Source organism: Besnoitia besnoiti, chromosome II (genome assembly GCF_002563875.1).
Source record: "Besnoitia besnoiti strain Bb-Ger1 chromosome II, whole genome shotgun sequence".
Classification (NCBI taxonomy): domain Eukaryota; phylum Apicomplexa; class Conoidasida; order Eucoccidiorida; family Sarcocystidae; genus Besnoitia; species Besnoitia besnoiti.
The window spans coordinates 5,088,252-5,108,667 of record NC_042357.1 but is presented as its reverse complement, the minus strand read 5'-3'; the positions used below and the strand labels follow the sequence as shown (position 1 = coordinate 5,108,667).

The following is a 20,416-nucleotide window of genomic DNA, read 5'->3' as shown; positions in this document are numbered from 1 at the left end:
GGGCCTTTGTCAGGGCAGGGCGACCAGCGGGTGCGTCCCTCTGCAGTCTGAGAGCTTTACGGCTACTTTGTTTGCGCTGACACAAGGCCCCAAGTGACTTTTCTTGGTAGCTAGCTACCATGGAAATCAATCGGCACCCCGGCCCTAACTTCCGCAAGACAGGGACCGTCTAAGGTTTTTCGAGGGGCCCTTCGGGATCGCTTCTTGCCTCTGAGCGCGCCAGATAAACCCTTTTGCCTGGGCCTCCCTCCTTGCGCTGGGGTGTCACGTTCCCGCAGCTGGCATCCCCGGGGCCTTCCGCTTTCTACTCGGGGGTGAACTCATGCTGCTGAAACGCGATCGACCAGCATCACGTCTACGTGAAGACACTGCCTCACTGCGTTGCGATGGTGTAGCCACATCTTTCTGCGCTCGTACACTGTGGAACGAGCAAACTTCCGGTGTGACCTGGAGACTCAGTGAACGAACTCCTCTGCAATAGCCGGCGGCTCTGTATTGTCGGAGCTAAAAAAACTGGGTACCGGATTCTGAATGCCGCATAGTCTCGCAGACTTCCAGTCTCTCTTCGAACTTAGGGCAACTCACAGCGGCCCACGTTTGTCCTTTCACGTTGCGCTGTGAGTAGTGAGCACCAGGGGACGCGGCCATTCGACTCCCTGCTGTAGGACGACTTCATGACAAAGACGACTTCATGACATCTTCAGCTTGTGATAAGCAGCCGAGCCCGAGAGGGTTCACTGCGGCACCAATGGCGTGAAGTTTTTGTAAGAGGCCGGACACACACTTGACATCGACCTTACCGCATCAACGACGGGTCGTCCTACATAGCTGCTGACTCGAAAATTCTACAGGGGCCGGTACGATAAATTAGTCTTAAAATACTCGCTGGCGCCTCATTAGACTACAACGGAATACAGCTCTACTCCCCACCTCGCGCGTTCATTGCTCTACGGTGCGTGATCGCACCCCAAGCTATGATGGGCTGCCGCCCACAGGGATTTCACATTGCTAAATGCCACCGAGCGCATTATTGGGGTAGAAATGCTAACCAATGCGCGCGGTTCACGGCGGTGCACAGTCAATGCGGTGCTGCGCACCCATAGAGTGGGGAGAGTCCGCTGCCGTTAGGACGGTCTCATAGACAGCGGACTGCTCAGCTCTTTGCAGGCGCTTGCGCAGATATGACACCTCGTGGTAGAGGATGATAGCTAGAATGATAGACATGAGGAGAAAAGCTGCCGCCAAGTGAAAAAGACCGTGGTATTGCCTGCGCAAAAAACAACATACGAAGTAAAGAGCGCCGAGTGCAGTCCAGCGCGATTGAAAATTTGGCACGGCAATGCAGACACATTCTCGTTTCCTGCTAGCCTTTCCACTCAGCTTTTATGACTCTCCACAGAGACCAAAGATATCTTCTCCGCGTCCTAAGTCTGAACACCTCCCGAAAGCACAAGGCTTCTTCTGAGTCGCTCTCACTGTATATGTATGCAAAGTTAGAACGTTCATAGATATGCACTCCAGAGTAGACTGCGGTTTCTTCAAAGTGCTTACTCCACTGGGGCCTGCCACGGGAAGTAGTTCACTTCACTGATCATTGAACCCAAAGCCCATCCGGGCGTGGCGTAGTCATTTTCGCCGTCGGTGCTGTTGAGCGAGGCAAAGAAGATTTGTGACGATTCAAGAGGGAAGCCGAATCCCTGCCGCAAAACGGCGAAGCTCCACACTGCCTTCCAGCACAGCTTGTGAAGAGAGCTCTGCAAAAAAACACATGAGAACAGCACAGGCGGGCACTCACAGGTACAAGAACGGGATACAAGTACGCTGCCGGTGCGCGTTTATTTCACCACGGCCACAGTATTGTTACGGAGTATACGTCATTCGCCGGTAAATGGCCTTCTAGAGCCAGCACAAGTCTCGCAAATCCGGGTGTTCATTCACCGCCGCAAAACACCGCTTCTTCCGATCAGTTACATCTGCTGTGCTCATCCACAAGAGACGGGAGCGAACGCGTTTGCGTTACATCATCTGATTGAACGAGGAAGGACGCCCGAGCAGTGACAGAATTTCGAACGCCCCTCGATGAAGTCTGTTTGACGCATGCTTTGCCTGGCACTGACATCTCCGTACGCGCGAAAGGAGCCCCTTTTCCTCATTGCCTTCAAGCGTTTTAGGCGGTGCCCGCAAATGGCAACCGTGGACTCGAGGAACTGAGAGAGAGTCGGCGGATTATCCAGTCCAAGAACACCGTGAATCTTGCTGTACTGGCCGAACGCGATAAACCTGATTCACGACCGAAAGGCCCTTTGTAGCACAGTACTATCGGAATAACACTAACGTAGGAGTCACCATTTCGTCCCCCACATCAAAGCAGGACAAGCTTCAGCAAAACCAGTGCTTCCGATCATTGCCGTCCCAGGCATTAACGGATTGAAATTCGACGCGCTCACACACCACGTGAGGACACCGGAATCTAGACTTGCCGCACAGCTGCGGACATCGCTACATACAACCAAAGGTCACGCATGTCTGTCAAGTGACACGCCCGGCACACAAAACGCACCGCGCGACCCAATAGTTTCAGGATTCCAGAACTTTAGGAGGTATGCTACTGTTCGCAGTAGAGCGCCCCTGCGTTAGAACTTACTTGCTGTCTTCCAGACGGGGCTGGTACACACCGTTGAAGGAGCAACTGTTGATGAAACAGAGGGAATTATGGAAGAGCCTGTTTCAACAGGGAAGTGATGGCAACATACGCACAGCAGCAAAGCGAGTCCAAGAGCCTGCTAGGGCATCTCACCCTCAAGAAAGCTGCCCACAGGACAAATAATACATCCCCATTGATTCGAAAGAGCTGTTACACGCGAAGAAAACATGGACTGGTACTGCCACGGGCGCTTTGTCAGTCCAGTGGAAATTGCAGTAGCACAGAAGGAGCACACTTCGAGATTTACGAAAGGCGCGTTGGTTCCCCTAGACTGATACGTGTGGCTCCCTGCACGTGCATGGAAATACAGCCCTACCTTTCCATAGAGACACGTGACGACAGCGGGTCTCACCCAGTCCTTGGTACGAGAGGAATACGTATCAGCTAGCTTTGAGCGTAGCGTTCAGTCTTGGCATGCCGGAGCTTCGCCAAAACTTTCAAGCACGCTAGCCGACTCACTTGTAGGCTATGTTGCGACAAGTTTCGAAGTCGCCACTACCAACGAAGCGAATCACGAATGCCACCCTGGGCTTTACGTCTAAGGTGACTTCAACGCCTCCCTGCGTTCCTCTGTCAGCAGCATCCTCATATTCCTGCAGTTTCGCATCCGCTTCCTGGCTTCCTTCTCGTCCGGAGTCTGCCGCCTTCTTCCTTCCTGCATCTTCGGGCGTCTCTTCGCGCTGCATTCCTTTGCCATGCTCCCCTTCCTCCGGGCCGGTTTTCTCCTCATCTGCTGCCGAGCGTCTGTGGCGTGGTAAACTCTTCCGCGTGTCTGCGCCTTCTGTACCTGTTTCCTCGTGGACCTGAGATGGCGGTTTCGCAGACTCCGATCTCCCCGCAGCATCCACGTCGGGTGGCGTTTGATCAGATGTACCGCCCGCAGCAAAGGAAACTGCTGCCGATGGAGTGCGGGAGAGAGGCTGCATGTCCTGAAGGGCGTGCCGCATTTCGACGCCGTATGGCGCCATGGACTTGACCGTTTTCATGATGTCGTTTTTTGTGTACGCGGCAGCTTTCATGAAAGCTGCGATTTGCCCGATATTCATGTCGGCATAGAAACGGCGTTCTGGGTAAGCCAGAGACGGCATCTGGAAGGAGCGAACACTCCCTCTGGGCAGACAGGGATGTACAGCCGCGAGATGGAGTTGCTGCTCGGCGTCTTCTTTCTCTCGGCGGCGGGAGAGGGGCCTGTGGTCCCCTGCGTTGGCCTGAGGACGCCTCGATTCCCCGGTCAGGCCCACGGCGGTGCGGCGGACCGACGAGGCAAGCGAGGAGTCCGGGCCGGACGCGCGACCAGCCTGCGCCTTTTTCAGCGCGGACCTCACGAACTCCGGATCCTCTCGGAGACGCTGAAGGAGCGTCTCTGCGCCCAGGATGGTGCTGACACGATTTAACGAGTCCGACCAGCCGTAACCGAGGTAAGAGTGGGAGTACAAGTGAATCGATGTGTCGCCCAGGTGCACCGCGTTGAAGTCCTCCAGAACAGACGTATGGACAGGCGAAAATGTAATTTGCGTGGATGCGCCTCCCATATCAAGTGCCCCGACGGTCTTTTCTGGGTCCGCCGAGAGGCTGCCTCGAACACTGTTGACTGCGAGCCAGCCGTATATACCTTCCTCCTCTCCAGAAATGACTCGAGCCCAAGCTGGATGGAATCTGAACGGATTTAGGGTCGGGTCCATGAGCGCCTCTCTGAGATTGGCCATGACTGCGTCTCGGGTTGCTTGACTCAGGTTCCTCATGCCTCCTGTCGCTTTCACAAAGAGTGGAACTTCTCCCCAGGAAGACACCGGCACGCTGCGGCGCGTCAGACATAACTGGGCCTCATCCAGCATGGATTTAAAGAGGCGCCGCGCATCAGAGAAGCCATCCGTGAAGTTGCTAAGCTCCGGACCGGGTGTAGCGTCACAGACGGCCTGAGGAATCGTTACAGGCCCAGTTAGAGGATGGCGGGGATCGAATCGCCTCGCTGGCCAACGAAAGACTGTGAGACGAGTTCCATGGGAGCCGGCGTCGATCACAATGCCGTAGTCCACGCGAGATTGCTCTGAAGAGTAGATAGATGTGGTGGCGGACCACACGAGCCAAAGAAAAAGGAATAACAAGGGTGCGAGGACCCACCAAAAAGCTTCCTTCCAAAAAGCACCGCATCGCATGTCCAAAATATTCGAGGAAGTTGCCCTGTGGAAGCTGCCTTGCGAAGGCGCTTCAAAGTAGCTCTCGGGCATACCGTGCCGCAGGTGTGCGGCCGAGCAGCGGCCGCTTGTGCGGGCGGAAAGCAAAGAAGGCCTCGCGTTCGTGGCGGCGGCGTCAACGTCAAGCAGACGATATGTAGGCGGGCCTGGAACAGCGGCGTCCCCACATTCCTCGACACTGTTTGTCCAGCGACTCGGGTGGGACGGTTCTACGTGGACAGCGTCCGGAGAACACCACCTTGCCAACAACGCGGTTGAGGGCGATGAGAAATGAGGAGAGACCCGAGGACTGGAGGAAGACGCGAGGCCATGTCGTGCAGCTCCATCGTCTCGAGCATCCTCCAGGCGTGCTCGCGTGTGAATAGCTGCCACACGGTCTCCGCCCGACATTACGATGCAACTTGCACCAGTCCAAAGGGAGAGAACTTCATCAGGACGAAACGACCCACACTCGCGTTCGCCAATACCTGGTGCGGCGCGAATTTAGTGCGGAGACACCCGGAATGGAAAATCGTATCCAGAATCACGGGGGTATCAGGTTGAACGCTCCCGTTGTAGCGAGCAGACTGAAGGAAACAGATACTGGACATGCCGGGGAAGGAGTCAATGGTCGCATGCGGCCTACTCCACACCTCATATTGGCGCGGCAAAAGCCTGCTCCTGATGAAAAATGACAAGAGCAGGAGGGAGTAGCCGCTGCTGAGGGGATTCGATCTCTATGCCCGAAACTGGACAGCTCCGTCACTGTGTGGGTATCTCCTCTCTCATCTCCCCTCTCATCCCTACCCGAGGAGAGCCCTGTCGACACAACTCCGTCTGTGGCCGCCTAGCAAATATTTGAGGAAATGGGTGGACCGTGGCCTGAATGATGCGTCCAACTGACACATCAAGCCTCTTTCGGCGTAGCCGGACTACCCCCTCTACCAATCACACCGGTCGCGTCAGTGGCTCCGCATACGGACGTAGTCCTTTAGGTCGACCCTGAGTACGGCGTGCAGAGGAGAACGGCCCTGGCGAGATACAATGGAAAAGCAGTGAGAGAGGAGATCACAGCCCGTGCTTCAAAGGTGCAAAATGCGACCGTCAGAGGGCTCAAGACCTGCTTCCGGCTCACTGTAGCGGCAAACCGTTCCTAGCTCACTTTTCCAGCGCGAGCGAAGACGGGTGGCGGCGAGGCGGGACGGGCTCCCGTAGGCGTTCCGCGGCAGAATCAGACGGCGGTGCAATGCCAACAGGCGCTGGCAAATAGCCCTTCTAAGCCGTGGTAAACTCAAAGCCCCAGAAAGCTCCTACACTCCCCGGCGCCACGCCATCGGCTCCGGCCCCGCCCGCCTTCGGCTGCTAGCACTGTAGAAAAAGGCTGCTGACCGGGTTAGACCCCAAGCATGAACGCCTCGCGGCTCGACGCGTGAGAAGGCGACTTTGCTGGTCACGGCCCACTAAAAGAGGCCGACCAGACAATGACGCGGAGTCGGCGAAGGAGCCCAGGTTACCTAGGTAGGGTGGCTTAACTCTCTACAAAGGCGTACCTAACAGGAATGCATGTAACATGCCTTCCCATGGATCCAACATCCCGACTTTACGCTCGGCACTGCAACTGCGCCATCAATGCAAAACAAAAGGCAGCAAAACCAAGACAAAAAAACAGTGCGCAGGCTGAAGGAAAAAATTACATATGTCGAAGAATAAGTAAGGCGAGGCACCGCCCGCCTGGAGTCGATGCGCGTTGCGCCGTGGAGGATGCCAGCGCACAGCGCAACGGCATGGCTGTGTGCCAGGATCGGTAGAAACCTATGCTTGATATCCGAATGGCAAGAACGCCTCTCCAAATTGCACAGGCCGGTGCTTTCGGTGTTATGGCACTGAGTTTTTTTTCCATTGGCAGCGTAGGTGAGTGTTTGCATTACACTGTGTGCGACTCGCCCAGTCAATGTCTTCCGTGCGCGGAGACTTGGCGGCGGCACTCGATGCAGTAGTGTGCACCTGACTCAACGCAACTACGGAGCGCGGCGGTGGTGGCGGAAAGCCCCGGAACTTGTCTACACACAACAAGTGGTAATGTAGCTGACGAAGCGCTTTTGGAGCAGAGAACATTTCATCGTAGACACCCACTATCCCGGAAATACGAGGCGTGAACCAACTCACATGCACAGCGTTCTCCGCCGTGAACCGCAGCGCGCCACCGACGCCATCACGCAGTACGGACGCATATTCAAAGCCGTGCCAGTCCAAACCTGCGAAGCAGAACGCCTGTTCTCCGGCAGCCGAATCGAACAAGTAGTCCATGCATTCAAGCACGCATAGTCGCTGTCTATGTTGCGCACTATCGCTTCACTGCCTGTTTTTCTTCGTTACAGCAAAATGTACGAGCTCTGCAGGTGAAAATCCAAACAACACCAACCCCACACGATAGTATCAAATCGTATCAGCGTTTCTCATCGTTGTATTGCTGGGCGCCCAGCGACTGAACGCGGCGAACCGGTAGGGCGGATGATGGGCCCTACAGACGAACTTCTATTTGAAGAAGAGTGCGAAGGCAACTCGAACCGCCTGCCCATGGCAGCGCCCCGACCAATCGTGGCCGTCACTAACTGGGGCGGTGGCGTATACCGATGCAGATGATCTGACTTTGAGGTTTTCAGGCCCGTTCTCGTTTAGGACTTTCTCCACGTCAAACCTACACGGCAGATTCACCAGCGTGCGAGAAGCTCACCCACGAGTTATGACCATTCCAGTGACTGGAAGGGACATGCGGGCAACGGAAACGAGTATCACAGGGAAACCTCCCTCAACGACGCAACATCATCACGGGTTGACTAGGGTGGGCGCCCTCGTCTTGAACTTGGCAGTGCCAACTGATCCAACCTTTGCACCCTCCTCTAGGGTTCTGCCCCCTCAGTGTAGAGGCTCCTTCCGCCAGTAATATGACAACCGGTCTGTCAGTGCTCTATCTCCATTGCAGTCCTAATTCTTTCTCCAGCAGCCTGTCTACCTAGCCTCGGCAAGCTTTCACATTATGCAGCGACACGGCAGCAGGCCGTCCACCAGGTTGCGGAGCGAGACTGTTCAGGGCACGCTGAGGCACGCGAACGTACACCGCATTTACGGTACTTGTGCATCCGTTGGGTGCCCCCACCATGCAAAAAAAAAGCAGAACAGACAGAATCCTGGACCTAAGCACACCGGTGGTGAGCGAAGCTACGCAGCTGTGGCTGGTGGCCCAGCCGCCACTGCTGGTACCTGTACGTGTATCACGGGACACTGGCTTATGGCAACCACGCTTCACGCATGTGCCAGAAGGCGGAATCTGACACACACTTTGAGCGAGTGTGGGGAGTCTCTCTCTGATCTTTTTCCATGTGGGAGCACCTCAGACTGACACGCAGCAAACAGAAGAGTGAAAGGGTTCTTGACAGTCTCTGCTCGACCGCGTCTACAGGAAGCGATGTTTTCTAGCCTGCAACACAGCCAATAGTGTTCCCTCACGTGGTGTCACTCGTAACCGACGGGCTGCGTCCAATATATTACCGGCGTCAGTGAGAGTTCTGAAATGACGCATTCGAGAAAAGACATCGACAGATTCGCCACCACTTCGCTCACTGCATGGAACCTGGGGACGCGCCACTTCCAGCGGCTTCGCCTGCAACGTCCAGCCCGAATTAGCATCAAACTACCCGCTCCCCGCGCGCGCCCTTCTCCGGCCGTTCGTGCGTGCCCAGACAAACGAAATCAAGGAGAAACGAACTGATGGGGGCCCCCCGTCCTCTTTGACAGTCTCCGCGTTCACTCTGATTCATATCCAATACGGCGGGCAGCGCTGCTGACGTCGTGGTCCCTCGAGAAAACCGCAAAGCTTGGTGGCTTTCGGTGCAGCTAGTCTCTCTTCGAACCAGTATCAAGCACTACAGATCGAATGCGCTAGTCCTTTTCGTCTTTATGCGCGGCCCACAGCTCCCCACCGGACAGACGCAGATTAGCTGCTGAGGCCTTGTTCTCTTTTGAGACCACATCTCCGAAAGGCCCATCCACATGAATATATACGTACATTGAGTATATATGCATATGTCACGCTGGGGGCGCCCTTGGCCCCTGACAGTGATAGCGCCGCCTCTGGCCCCCGACACCGCCGCGTCACCGCCGAGCAGATGACGTCCAGGTCACAGATGATCAGCTGACTTCAAAAAAAAAGATCAACACCAGGGATGACACGCCTTCGCCGACCCGGCGACGAAACTGGCTGGCACTATAGAGATTCTAGTCGATTTAGCCACGAACCGATTGCCGTCACACTGGCGATTGCCAATAGGCCAAAAACACCAAAACGAAACGGACGCCATTCGCTGCTACGCCGTACTCGAGGGTCCAAACGACAGTCCATGTAGAAACCCCTTCTCAAAGTCGATGCAGACTCCGACTTCGGGCCTTGCCGCGATCGGCGAATTTGAAGAGCTGAATGGCGCACGCCTTAGAAGCCACCTGCACTCATTTTGAGCAACTTCTTCTCTCCCAACTGTGCCTCGAAAATCAAGCCAGCACCGCGCGCCTGAGGAGATCGAACAACACCGCGCAACAAACTTGGCACATAGTGAAGCCCACCGTGAAGCTGAGCCTGTATTGCTAACAGATGGTGACTGAACAGGTGCCTATCAGACCAGAAACCACACTAATACGTGTGCCGAACCTTTACGCAATCAGCTGCAATGATTCACCCCTAATCGACCAGCCGGAGAGCGCAGGACGCGACGCCAGACACCGTGCTGTAGCTACAGGCGTTATCGGCGCTTCACAGCGCCTTCTCCAGAGCCAGGAAAACAACCTATCTTCTTGGCAGTCCCCACCTCGTTGACGGCGAGTTGCAGGTCCTCGATCGTCATGGCTTCGCGCAGTTTCCTTCGAATCATATCACCGACGGCATCGTCATCCTCGGCGGCAGTCGGCACCTGCTGGTGAGGCGGTTTCTGATGGCGTGATCCAGCTTCACCCCGCCTGTCGTTGCGAATAACAGGACCGGCCTGTCCTTGCTTGGCACCGTGACCCTGCTTGGTCTGCTGATGTCTGCGGTGCTGCGTAGACGGCTTATCTGTACGTACGTATCACAGAAACGTGCACATACGACCCTCTGCCTGAGCAGCCACGATCCGGACGCGCCAGTCGCATCTAAGCCCACAACACGCTGAAGTGATTTCATATTCGTTGCATAGTACGCGGTCGCCACTTGCGTGGTGCCCACGCGCGAATCTGCTACTTCACCGCCCCGACAAGACATCTCCAGCCACTCACTTCCACGGCCACGCGAGCGGGTGCCTACACGTACCAGTCTTCTGTCTCTGTCCCTGAGTGTCCAGTGCATTGGTAATCCAAGTTGCTGACAGGCATAGATAGTGCCTTACGACGGCGCCGCTCTACGACCTTGCATCCTTACCAGCGCCGGCATCTTCGCCAGAAGACGAGGCCTTGTTCTGCCTGTTGTTCCGCCCAGACGAAGGCTTGCCCGGAGGGTCTTGCTGCTCCCCCGATCGCGCCACCGTCGCCCCTGTCGGATTTTCAGCTGCGCCGGCAGTTTGGCCTAGCACCTGAACGTACGCGACGCGAACGCCTCCTGCGCCGCCCGCCTTGCCAGATCCTCCGGAACCTCGCTGCGCCGCGTTTCCGCGGCGGTTCGTGTTGGCGCTGGAGCCGCGCCCCCCATGAGACGTCTCGTACACGCCAACAGGCGCGGGTGCTCTGCGAAGCACACAGATAAGGAGAGGGAACATGCCACGGCAAGAACCTTCAACGCGACACATTCGCCGATCGATCGACCTTATCTGACGCCGTTTCGAAACCCTGCGTATCCTCTGAGAACATCCAGGCGACGCGCCCCGGTTCCCAGAACGGGATCCAAGCGGCTCTGTATCACGAATCCTATTTCATTCGCAGCGACAAGTGACATCGCTTCACCACCCCGAAAAGATGGAAATAACTCGGAGCTCATCGTTCCAAACGAGGCTTCGTCTTCCCACGATTACGCCAGTACCTGGTAGAACCGGGCTGCGATACCACGGCTACAGCGCACACGCTTGGTAACCTAGAGAGGAATTGCGTTCTGTTGCTCACGAATTCTGACACTACCGCTTGGTGACTACCGCGGACACCATTTTTCTTCGACACGATGTAGGAAAGCAAAAAAGATCGTGCAGATGGCACAAATGTACTGGTGGAATTCAAAACAATCGCGAGGTCGATCTCTCTGATCCAGAGCGCGTTGGTTCACTCATGGAACTGGCTTGGCATCTTGAATCCTGGCAGACCACAAAACAAAAGGCGTTACGAGGTCGCAACAGGCTCACGCCTCCAGCCCCTAAAATAAGACAGCAACACTATCCGATCCACATGCCTTCCGTTCGCCAATAGATTACCCGGTTTGAGAGGGCTGCGCATCGCCAGCTGCCTGCGAGGCCCCGCCTTTGCTTCCTCTTTTCGGCGACGCCTCGCTGGACGCCTTTGCACCCGCAACTGACAGGAGGGGAGACGCCAGCGGGAAAAGCGCAAGAAGCTCATATGTAGGCACCACCGAAGGATGCGCCTGACGAACAGAGCCGCACGCACACACAACCAGAGATGCATGAATACCACACGTATCTCAATGTTTGTACGGACTGAAAAGTCAGTATAATACGTAGTGTTAGGTCACCACATGAGTGATTACAGCTCTGTTTCTCCGCGACAACACGGATAGAATGCGTCTCGGACCATTTGTTCCACAGCCCGACACTATCCTGGTTGTCAAACGCGCACAGCCCTGGACACCTAGTATCGGATCCCGGCGGCATCTTCTCAACCAACGCACGTTGATGACCATTCATTGACCAAACGGTGACCATTTCTGTGAAGGCCATCCACCATTTTAGGCAGCAGAGGCGTACGCACCACCAAGTCAAATCACGATCGTCGGTGGATGAGGGGGTGGATGAGGAGGAGCCCGACACCATTGGCCTTGCGCAACCATACGTGCTTCCACGTCAAAGATTCCTCCCCTTCTTTGCACACATAGACATAAAAACATGTACATCCCAGTGCACGAGCCAACAGACAGGCGCTCGGGCTTGACAACAGGTGTTTTTCTGCCTCTGCAGCGTCGACGCAGGCAGCTGCACAGAGCATGCACCCGCGTGGCGACAGACAAGCGGGGGAGTACGCACCTGCGTGAGAGCCCAGACCGACGACAAAACTCTCTGCGCTTCGTCAATCGCGTCCTTCTGCTTCTGGGCCTGCTTCTGAAAGAAATCGGCAATAGGCAGCGGGCACACACAACGCGTGGACCTTGCCAAATCTGTGTGTACCATGAATCGGGAACTCATCCCCTCCTGCAGAGGAAGTCGACGTGAAGATCGCACACCAGCTGCGTTGAGAAGAAAGACACCCTATACACCGGATTCCCTCTACATTCATCCGTTATCAGCACACGCACCTTGGTCGAAGCCTTTTGGCTCCTCCCCAGACGCTTGCTCTGTGCCTCGACCCAGTCCTCCTCTTCGCCCTCTTTGGCTTGAGGACCGGAAGTCACTGCGGCAGCGTCCTCGCCGGATCGGGCTTGTGGAGGCTGGCGCCGCTGCCTTTGCTTCGCAGCTTGAGAGGCTCCTGCACCCGAGCCGTTTCCACCTCTCTGCGAGCCCACGCCATTCGCTTTCTTGGCGTTGCCCCCAGGCGTTTCCTGCGCATCATCACTCAAGCGCCCGGACTTTGCTGCCGCGCCACTCGCAGTCGCCGTCGCATCCATACTGCTGCGGCCGCTGTCAGCTTCTGTTCGACTTTGGCAACTCGCGGCCGTGTTGTTGACAACCTCTGACGGCGAGGTAAGGGCCTCTGGGGCGAAAATGGACCACATCCCGGCAGGCCGTTGGGAAAGCTCAAAGGGTAACTACCTACCCTCTTTGTGCGGACTCTCGCCGCCACCGTCTGGCTGTTCAAAAGGGAGTGAACCACCAACAGGACCTGGGCACGTGCACCAGCACGAAGGACGCCGGCTGAGATAGTCTTTCTGCCCTGGAAGCACAGCTCGACCGCCGAACGGCCACCGGGGGCAACTGCGACTACCACGAACGCACAGAATGGTGAGAGGCAACCGGGGTAGTTTTCCTCTTCTTTCCTAGAGGACGCGTACAACCAACTCGCGAAGGGAGTCGTGCGAGACGGCCGCGATTTTTCCCGGGAGCGATAGGGAAGAAAAAAACGGGGAAAGCCGCCAGGCAGCTACCATAGGCACAAACACATACAGGAATTCTTAAACAGTACAGCAACGCCGGTGCAAAGGCTTTTTCCACCGAAGCCGGAAAAGGAGGATGTCGGACCACACGGAGTGACAAAAACTGAGGAGACAGGCTCTAGAGTACAAAACGTAGGGGCTACTTTTTGCTTCCTTGGCGACTCGAGCGCCTACAGAAAACGGCGCTCAATGGGGGGAATTACCATGAAAAGCGTTCACCCGGATGAACTCGATGCAGTCGTCTTTTGACGGGACTCGGACCGCTCCACTTGCTATGGCAAAGCCAGTACGAGGACCAGAATGTTGACGACGCGGAGAACAGCCTCTTCAGTTCTTGCGGGTGCGGGGATAATTTGTGGTGGGGAGTTCGCGATTTGCTCCACGAAACACGAAGCTTAGGGCAAAGCACTGAAACTGCCCGGATGCGGGCGATTGCCGTATGGTGAGTCCGCGCGGTAATCTACGGAACGCGAGCGCCAATGCTGCGGCCTGCTGCTGAAACTGCACGAGAAAAGAAGAGCACGGAAGCATTCGCATGCGAGAGACACCAACGTTCCGATGTGCGCACGCCAACCCCGGACCTAGTGCGACTCCTCGTGGACAAGGGAACGGTGCGGTTCTCCGCAAGTGATGCGGTGTGATTTATCACTCCTTATTCTCGAACACTCGAATAGTGAAGCTCCACACTGCACTTTCATCACTTTCGGCGCTTCCTGCTGGCCTCAATCGGTACGCGGGGGTCAACCGGAGACGGGCGACGGGGCGCCCAAAGCTGCTGCCTCCGCGTGATCGTTAGTCGCCGGCTGTTGCTGCTTTCCGTATCACTGGAACCAATCGTAGTGAGGCGAGACGAAACCCACCACCTCGCGCAAGCTGAACGCATGACGTTTCTGCTCCTGGCTAACTCCGTGCTAAGCAGCCGCGGTAATACGGGGGATACGAGCGTTTTCCAATATTAATGGGCGCAAAAGAAGTTTACAACATTTATAGGCTTTCCTCCTTCACGTGATGAGGCTCTGTCAAGCTTGCGCTCCCCAAAAAGTTTTTTTCAAATATAATAATTGTTTTTTAATATATTTCAATTTTTTTTTGTAAAGCAAAACAGTTTGGCCTTGTCCGGGGGCACCTACCGTGAAAACCTCAGCTCATGCAAAAAAACCCCGCGTGTTCCACAGCAATCAAGCCGGCGAACTTGCGGGATGCTACTTATGGCACGGCCTCGACGCTGACAGTGGCGCGCATCTAGTCCCCCACCCTTTCCCTACCTGTGCCCACCTTCTGCTTGTAGACAGGTCCAGCCTCTGATACCGTAGTCTTTCCTTTCATTCCTCGCGTAACTTGCATCCAGGTCTACTGTAGACCCGGTAGCCTACTCCGTAACCCTAGTGGCTTCGGCGGTTCGATTCACCTGGGTTTTTCCCCCTCAGGCAAGAGACTACATGGAAGCACTGACTTCCCTAGGGCGGCCTTCTCCGTTCTGTAGGGCATCTGCTCGCTCAGTACGATGTCTACGCGCTAGTCCTGAAGCAAACGATTGACCTTGTTGCTGCTGTCCATGTGACAGGACACAGTTCTCCAACAGCGAGTGCCATCACTGTCCTTGTTCCCAGTGCTTTCGCCACCATATCCATTCGCACGCCATCGCACCGGATCTCTCATCACGATAAAAAACGCCGTCGCAACGTGCTATCGCACATGCTGTTGCTTGGCGGATATCACCATTGAGACGCTGTTTGCCCTGTTTTTCCTTGAGAGATTATCAGATATCGGAAGACCTGCTGCTCGGCTTATGGAGAAGAACGCTTTATTCATATCCTTGACGTTTCCACCCACTGCAGGTGCCCAGTGACTGAACGGTGCGGCGCAACCTGATTGCAGGCATACCTGCTTTTCCTCTCCTGGAGAACATTACGTTGCGCTGCTACCATATCGACGTGTTTGCGTACGTTAAGTGACAATGGAGTACGAGTCTTACAGACTCTGTAGCCTTAGGCAGTTGTTTGCTAAAAACGAGACCATCCCTCGCTTGGTCGGTGGAGAGTCGCTTCGGCTTCCACACCTCTAAGTCTCTGCGAGATGGAGCACCGCAGAGGGGCGACGACTACGGGAGGGAAGACTGAGGCAGAAACTCCAGTATCTTGCGGGTACTGAAGCGAATGAAGCATTTTGCCATTCCAGATCGTGTCACCTAAAGGTCCCGGCGAAGCATGCAGCACCACGCGTCCAAATTTAATGGCGATCCTACGTACCCGTGGATACGCCATCTCGTGCGCGACGCGGCGTGTAGCATTATCTGGGCGGATATACCCTGTCAGTGACGGTTTGCCAACACTGTGCAAGAATATCACGTTCTAATTAAGGTACTAGGTCTAATTGTCGCATCTCATTTTGGGCGTCTGACATATGCTTCGCTGCTGCCGGGTTTGCATATATGGGGCGTCTGGGGCCTGCACACCCTCGCGGCTGCCAGGGCCACTATTTGTCAAATTCGACGCACTCTAGTGGTATTCCTAAACCGGTCCCCCTGTTATTCAGTGCAGTCAAAGGTAGTTCATGTAAAAAAACAACGAATCTCGAATATTATTTCCAGGAAAAATCTCCGGCTGTTGAACTTTTTACCTTAGCCGTGGGGGCCACTGCTCGGCACTAACAGATAACGTGTTAACCGTAAAGAAGGCGACGGGATGCAGGCAAGGTGAAGTCAAGAAAAAGACGCCCGTTCGAGGAACAGATATCTCAAAACGGCAGCGACATATAGTAGCCAGTGCTGCAGTGTAATCGAACACCTACGGGAAGAGAGAGCAAAGTTCTGTTGCGGCTGCATGCCGTGTGACTGACTGCGTACGCTCCTGTTGATAAACTGGCTGACTCCCCGAATACCCGTCTCTGCTGGAGCTGCGCGGAAGGTCCGTCTTTACGACTGCAGGCCTTTCTGGTAGCGTCAATGACAAAGGGCATCTGCATCAATCGAAACACTTTCTTTTCCATGTTGTTACTCAGAAACGGGTTTTCGGGGCTGTGGAACTCCGTAGAAGGCACGGGGTTCACAGTCTGCGTCGTTGGGGTGTAGCTTTTTCATGTGTTCCTTCCTGCGCGATCGACCTAACGCGGAACTTCTTTCGCGGTAACTGAGCGGCTGATCGTCTTCCTTTGAGGATACGACTTCGTGAGCCTCTCGATTTGGACAATTTGATACATTTTTCCACGCGGGTACTGCTTTTATTCTCTGTGTTCTCGTCATCGCCCTTCGGCCCCGCCGACGGAGACGCAGACGAAGCGCGGCCCTTTTATAGGCGGAACAGGATCGTGTGGATTCAGAACCTGCAGTTTTTTTTTCGAGCATTTTTTTCGTATGCGCATGTACCATTCATCTCCGCGGGAGGGGTTCCTCTCGTTCTTGGCCTCGGATCCGATGTGAAAAGGTAGGCGAGCCACAGGCCGGCGCGGGCTGCCCTCTCTGAGCCACATCGAAGTGCGCAGTTCAGTTGGATCAAGGCATACCACAAAAGCAGCTTGATTCCCCTGAGGAAGTGCTTCGCCCGTGAAGCAGGAGTGACAACGGACGTCGAGATTCTTGCTGGCCTTGGAAGGCGGGCCGGTTCTCTCGAGTTTTGAGTAGCGCGTCAGTCCCGGGTTTTCACCAATTAGGTGCCTGTATTTTCGAGGGTGAAGTCAAGCGTTGCGCCTCATCGTATCCTTTTTGAGTTCATGACAGCTTACGCATATGTTATGTGGGGCTGCACTGCCAAGACAAGGAGATGCACAGCAGTGGTGCCAACTTTTAGACCGAAGGAGAAGAAGAGGAACGCGTAGAATGCAGATTCAACACCGTAGTCCCCACCGCTGGGAGAGAAGAGGGGCTGTGGGCCGCTCCGTGGCTATGCAGCTTTCACACTAGTTGGAGGCGCTCAGGAGCAATGGCCTAAGGGGACCAGCGATCCCGGCGGCCAGCAGTACTGCGTAGGGGCGTGCGCTACTAAGTGACACACTTCTGGATCGCGTGTTTTGTGTGCGAATCCATTACTTATACACCCCCGAGGATGTCTACTTCTGATATAGATGATTGGTTTCGGGTGAGCTTACACCTTTCCGCCCGCTTTTTGCGTTTTTCTGTGGTTGGCAGCAGTGGTCTGGAGCAAGATGGCGGGACGACTACTTGTTCTCCCGGTTGTACTTCTCGCGTCGTCTCTCGCCACGGCGCTCGCGTTTAACGGTACGTTTTTCCACCACCGTGGCTGATGGCATCTGGGACGCGTTCCTGCTCGCGATTTCCTCCTGCAGCCACCCCACACAGTGTAGGCACCGTTGGAAGATCGAACCCCGAACTTTACTCAGTACCTTTTTCGGTGTAGCTGTGCGACCGGGCGTGCTGTAGATCTTCAGTTGCTAAATGGATATGATGGCTCCATTTGTAGTCGCGTCTGTGGTTTCTGATGCCAGTGGGCTGGGCGATGTGTCGCTGTATCTACCCTTCGATGCATGCATGCACAAGACTTCTCGCTCGTTCGGATCCTTTGAAACAGCGGAAACCTTTGTCCGAGCAAATGTGGTCACACACAAAGCTCACAGGAATAGTGCGTCAACAGGCTACGTGACACGCGCAGCGAGGTTTATGGTGAGACTCTTCCGAGTGTCACACGCGCTGACACTGGTGCAATTCGTGCGCGACCCTTGCTGCCTTAGCGCCCCGTGGAGACTAAGGTCCATGGTCGTAGGGTATACACACTGCATCTTTTTTTTTCTGTATGAGGTTGCGCGCGAGCATACAAGACGATGAATGCAGTCCGTTTTACTTGCCGCTGACGCGGCTGGAGCGGAAGGCACTATGAACTGTGCACTCCAGTTACAAAGAAATGCTAAATATTACGCGATGTAACGACGGCACAACACTTCTATCTTTCTCACCGTGCTTTCTTTGCAGGAGCCTCTAATGGGGACACTGCAGGACCTCAGGAACCACGAGGCGATTCAGGGTTAGCGCCCGGGGCTAGGCCTTTGCCGGTCCCCGGTCCGCGCCCTCTTCGGCCTGATACGTCGTCTGCTTGGATACCTGGAATAGAAGGACATAGAGGAATCGTCTCGGAGTCCCAGCAGCTAGCGGCGAAGCTGGCGGCGACCCCAGAGAGGACGGCTGTCGCGGAGGTTCTCCGGCATACTGCAGGAAGCCTTAAAGTCACTCTAGACCGTCTCGCAGCGAGCAGGGAAGCGTACCTGGCGGACCACTCAAAGGTCATGAACGTTCTCCAAAAGTACGCGAGCGCTCGAGAACTCCTCGATGCCGGACTGGCGTATGACAAGTCCTCGGAGAAAGAAATCGCTGACCGACTGCGAGCAGCGAGGGATGCTTTCAACACACTTTTCGTGCTCCTGAGCACGACAACGAAAAGAGCCGAGAGCGTCGAGGCTCTTGCGGACGCTCTTGCAGCAAACCAGGCTACCGCATTTGCTGGCTTGCTGAAGCTTGCCAAGGCAAACATGACGCATCGAGACGCTTCAGGGCGCGCCAGAACTGATCAGGCGACGCCAGACGACTTCGCTGCTGTCCGCGCGGCCGTGTACAACATGCAAGATCTGGCAGCGGCGGCCGAGCACGCTACACGGGCCACAGTTGAGACGAAGACCAAACAAACTCAGGAACTCGCCTTCGACCTTATTCGCAGATACGAGCTTCTCGCCAGCAACAGGCAGCAACCAGAAGAAATGCACGCTAGTAGTGGAAGAACACGTGGAATCAGCACCACGGATGATGCTCGAGATTCGGAGCAGATCTTGAGTCAGCGCGCGCAGGCGGTCGAGGAAGTACAAGCATACATAAAGGAGGCCCGCGCGGCTGAGGACGCTCTGTTTAAGGAGCTCACCAGGGACGCGTTCAAGACGGTGCAGGCAGTTGCTGAAGAGACCGCGAATACTAATGAAGCGGCTCTGAAGGCAATGGATACAACACCGAATCCAGACACAGGCTCTAATACTGCGGTCATTTTCTTGGGCGTGCTGCTGTGTCTCGCGGTAGCCGCTCTTCTGGCACTGACTGTCTACGCAGTTTCCGTCGTGATGTCCTTCCAGTCAAAGATCAATGCTGCCCGAATGGGAGAGCAGACCGGGCAGGCCCACATCGAAGACTAAAAACTGCCGGAGCAGAGGATGAGCATCAATGGAAACATCAAAGTAGCAGCTGCTGTGCCGACACGCGTAAGTGCGGCTGTGCTCTTCATGAGATCCGGGAACGCCGCAAGCTGTATGCGCGATTCCTGCTGTATGCGTATTCAATGAAGAGAGCAGTATGTGAAAAAACAAGGTTAGGCAGGGTGGCAGACCCGTGACCATTTCCGGTGCTACAGTGCCGCTCGATCAGAACGTAAGAAGGCTTTTGATGTGGCTCTGAACAAATTCTTATTCAAGCGCGTTGTGGTGTGCGCTCGCCGAACTTTCTACATACGGTTCATATTCGGCATGTTTACGATGTTACGCGCGTGTCGTTTTCGTTTTCCTGAACAGGGAGGGTCTACGTTCTTGCGCTTTTCCAACATGTCCTAAATGAATTATTTCGTTGTAAGCCCGCTGCGGAATCGGAAGCTGCAGTTAGGTGTCTCAAAAGAGAAAGGCTTGTCCCTAGGCTGACGATGCTTGAACGCCGCTTTTGACCCGTGGAGACCAGACTGTGAGGAACGCAGGTCGAGTGCTCTTCTTTTGACAGCCAGGACGTATCGGTGCCCACTTTTATACCAGTATTGTTGGCTATATTGTCCATGCAGACTGCTCCAGCTCAGCGTCATCGCCCAAGGCGACAAATTCTAGCCGTGAGTTGTAAAGATATCAAAGCATGTACGCTTCGTATAACTACACGTTATGTCAAGGATACCAGGTTACCGTTCCGATCTCCGTTCGAAGCGATATTGGTACTGAGAATCGTGGACGCCTGTCACTGCTTTGTGAGCGCATCCTGTGAGAAATGGAAATGTGTTTGCAGAACATACATTACGACTCAACAGAGGAACAGAGGTAGCTCCCGGCACAAAGCTCCCAATTCCCTCCCTGGGGGGGGGGGGGGGGAAAGGGGGAGGGGTTCGCCCAACCCTCCCCTACGAGTGCTGGCCCGCGAGACGCTGTAAATGCGTAGAATATTGGTCAATATGACGTTTTGAGTGCGCTGTATCAGTTCTGCTACTGGTACTTCTGACTTCTGGTGATGGCCTGAATTAATTGAAACCAACTGCACCATGCTGGGATAGAAAGGTACACCAATCTCAACTGCAGAGATACTGCCGCAGCACG

The 20,416-nt window shown here is 55.1% G+C and overlaps 3 protein-coding genes across 3 annotated transcripts; 1 reads left to right on the top strand and 2 right to left on the bottom strand.

Annotated features, from left to right (window-relative positions):
* Nucleotides 1–1,062: 1,062 nt before the first annotated feature.
* On the bottom strand, nt 1,063–5,289 carry BESB_040620 (GDA1/CD39 (nucleoside phosphatase) family protein; the record flags this gene model as incomplete). Its single annotated transcript, XM_029362648.1, has 5 exons — nt 1,063–1,267; nt 1,552–1,754; nt 2,118–2,280; nt 2,645–2,722; nt 3,164–5,289. The coding sequence occupies 5 exons, from the start codon at nt 5,287–5,289 to the stop codon at nt 1,063–1,065; spliced, it is 2,775 nt and encodes a 924-aa protein (XP_029221613.1).
* Nucleotides 5,290–9,364: 4,075 nt separating this feature from the next.
* BESB_040610 (uncharacterized protein) lies at nt 9,365–12,766 on the bottom strand (the record flags this gene model as incomplete). The annotated part of the gene is made up of 6 exons (XM_029362647.1): nt 9,365–9,442; nt 9,738–9,979; nt 10,322–10,623; nt 11,298–11,464; nt 12,081–12,152; nt 12,350–12,766. The coding sequence occupies 6 exons, from the start codon at nt 12,764–12,766 to the stop codon at nt 9,365–9,367; spliced, it is 1,278 nt and encodes a 425-aa protein (XP_029221612.1).
* A 4,518-nt stretch (nt 12,767–17,284) lies between these two features.
* On the top strand, nt 17,285–19,267 carry BESB_040600 (uncharacterized protein; the record flags this gene model as incomplete). Its single annotated transcript, XM_029362646.1, has 2 exons — nt 17,285–17,357; nt 18,066–19,267. 2 exons carry the CDS (start codon nt 17,285–17,287, stop codon nt 19,265–19,267), a joined length of 1,275 nt encoding a protein of 424 aa, XP_029221611.1.
* Nucleotides 19,268–20,416: the final 1,149 nt, after the last annotated feature.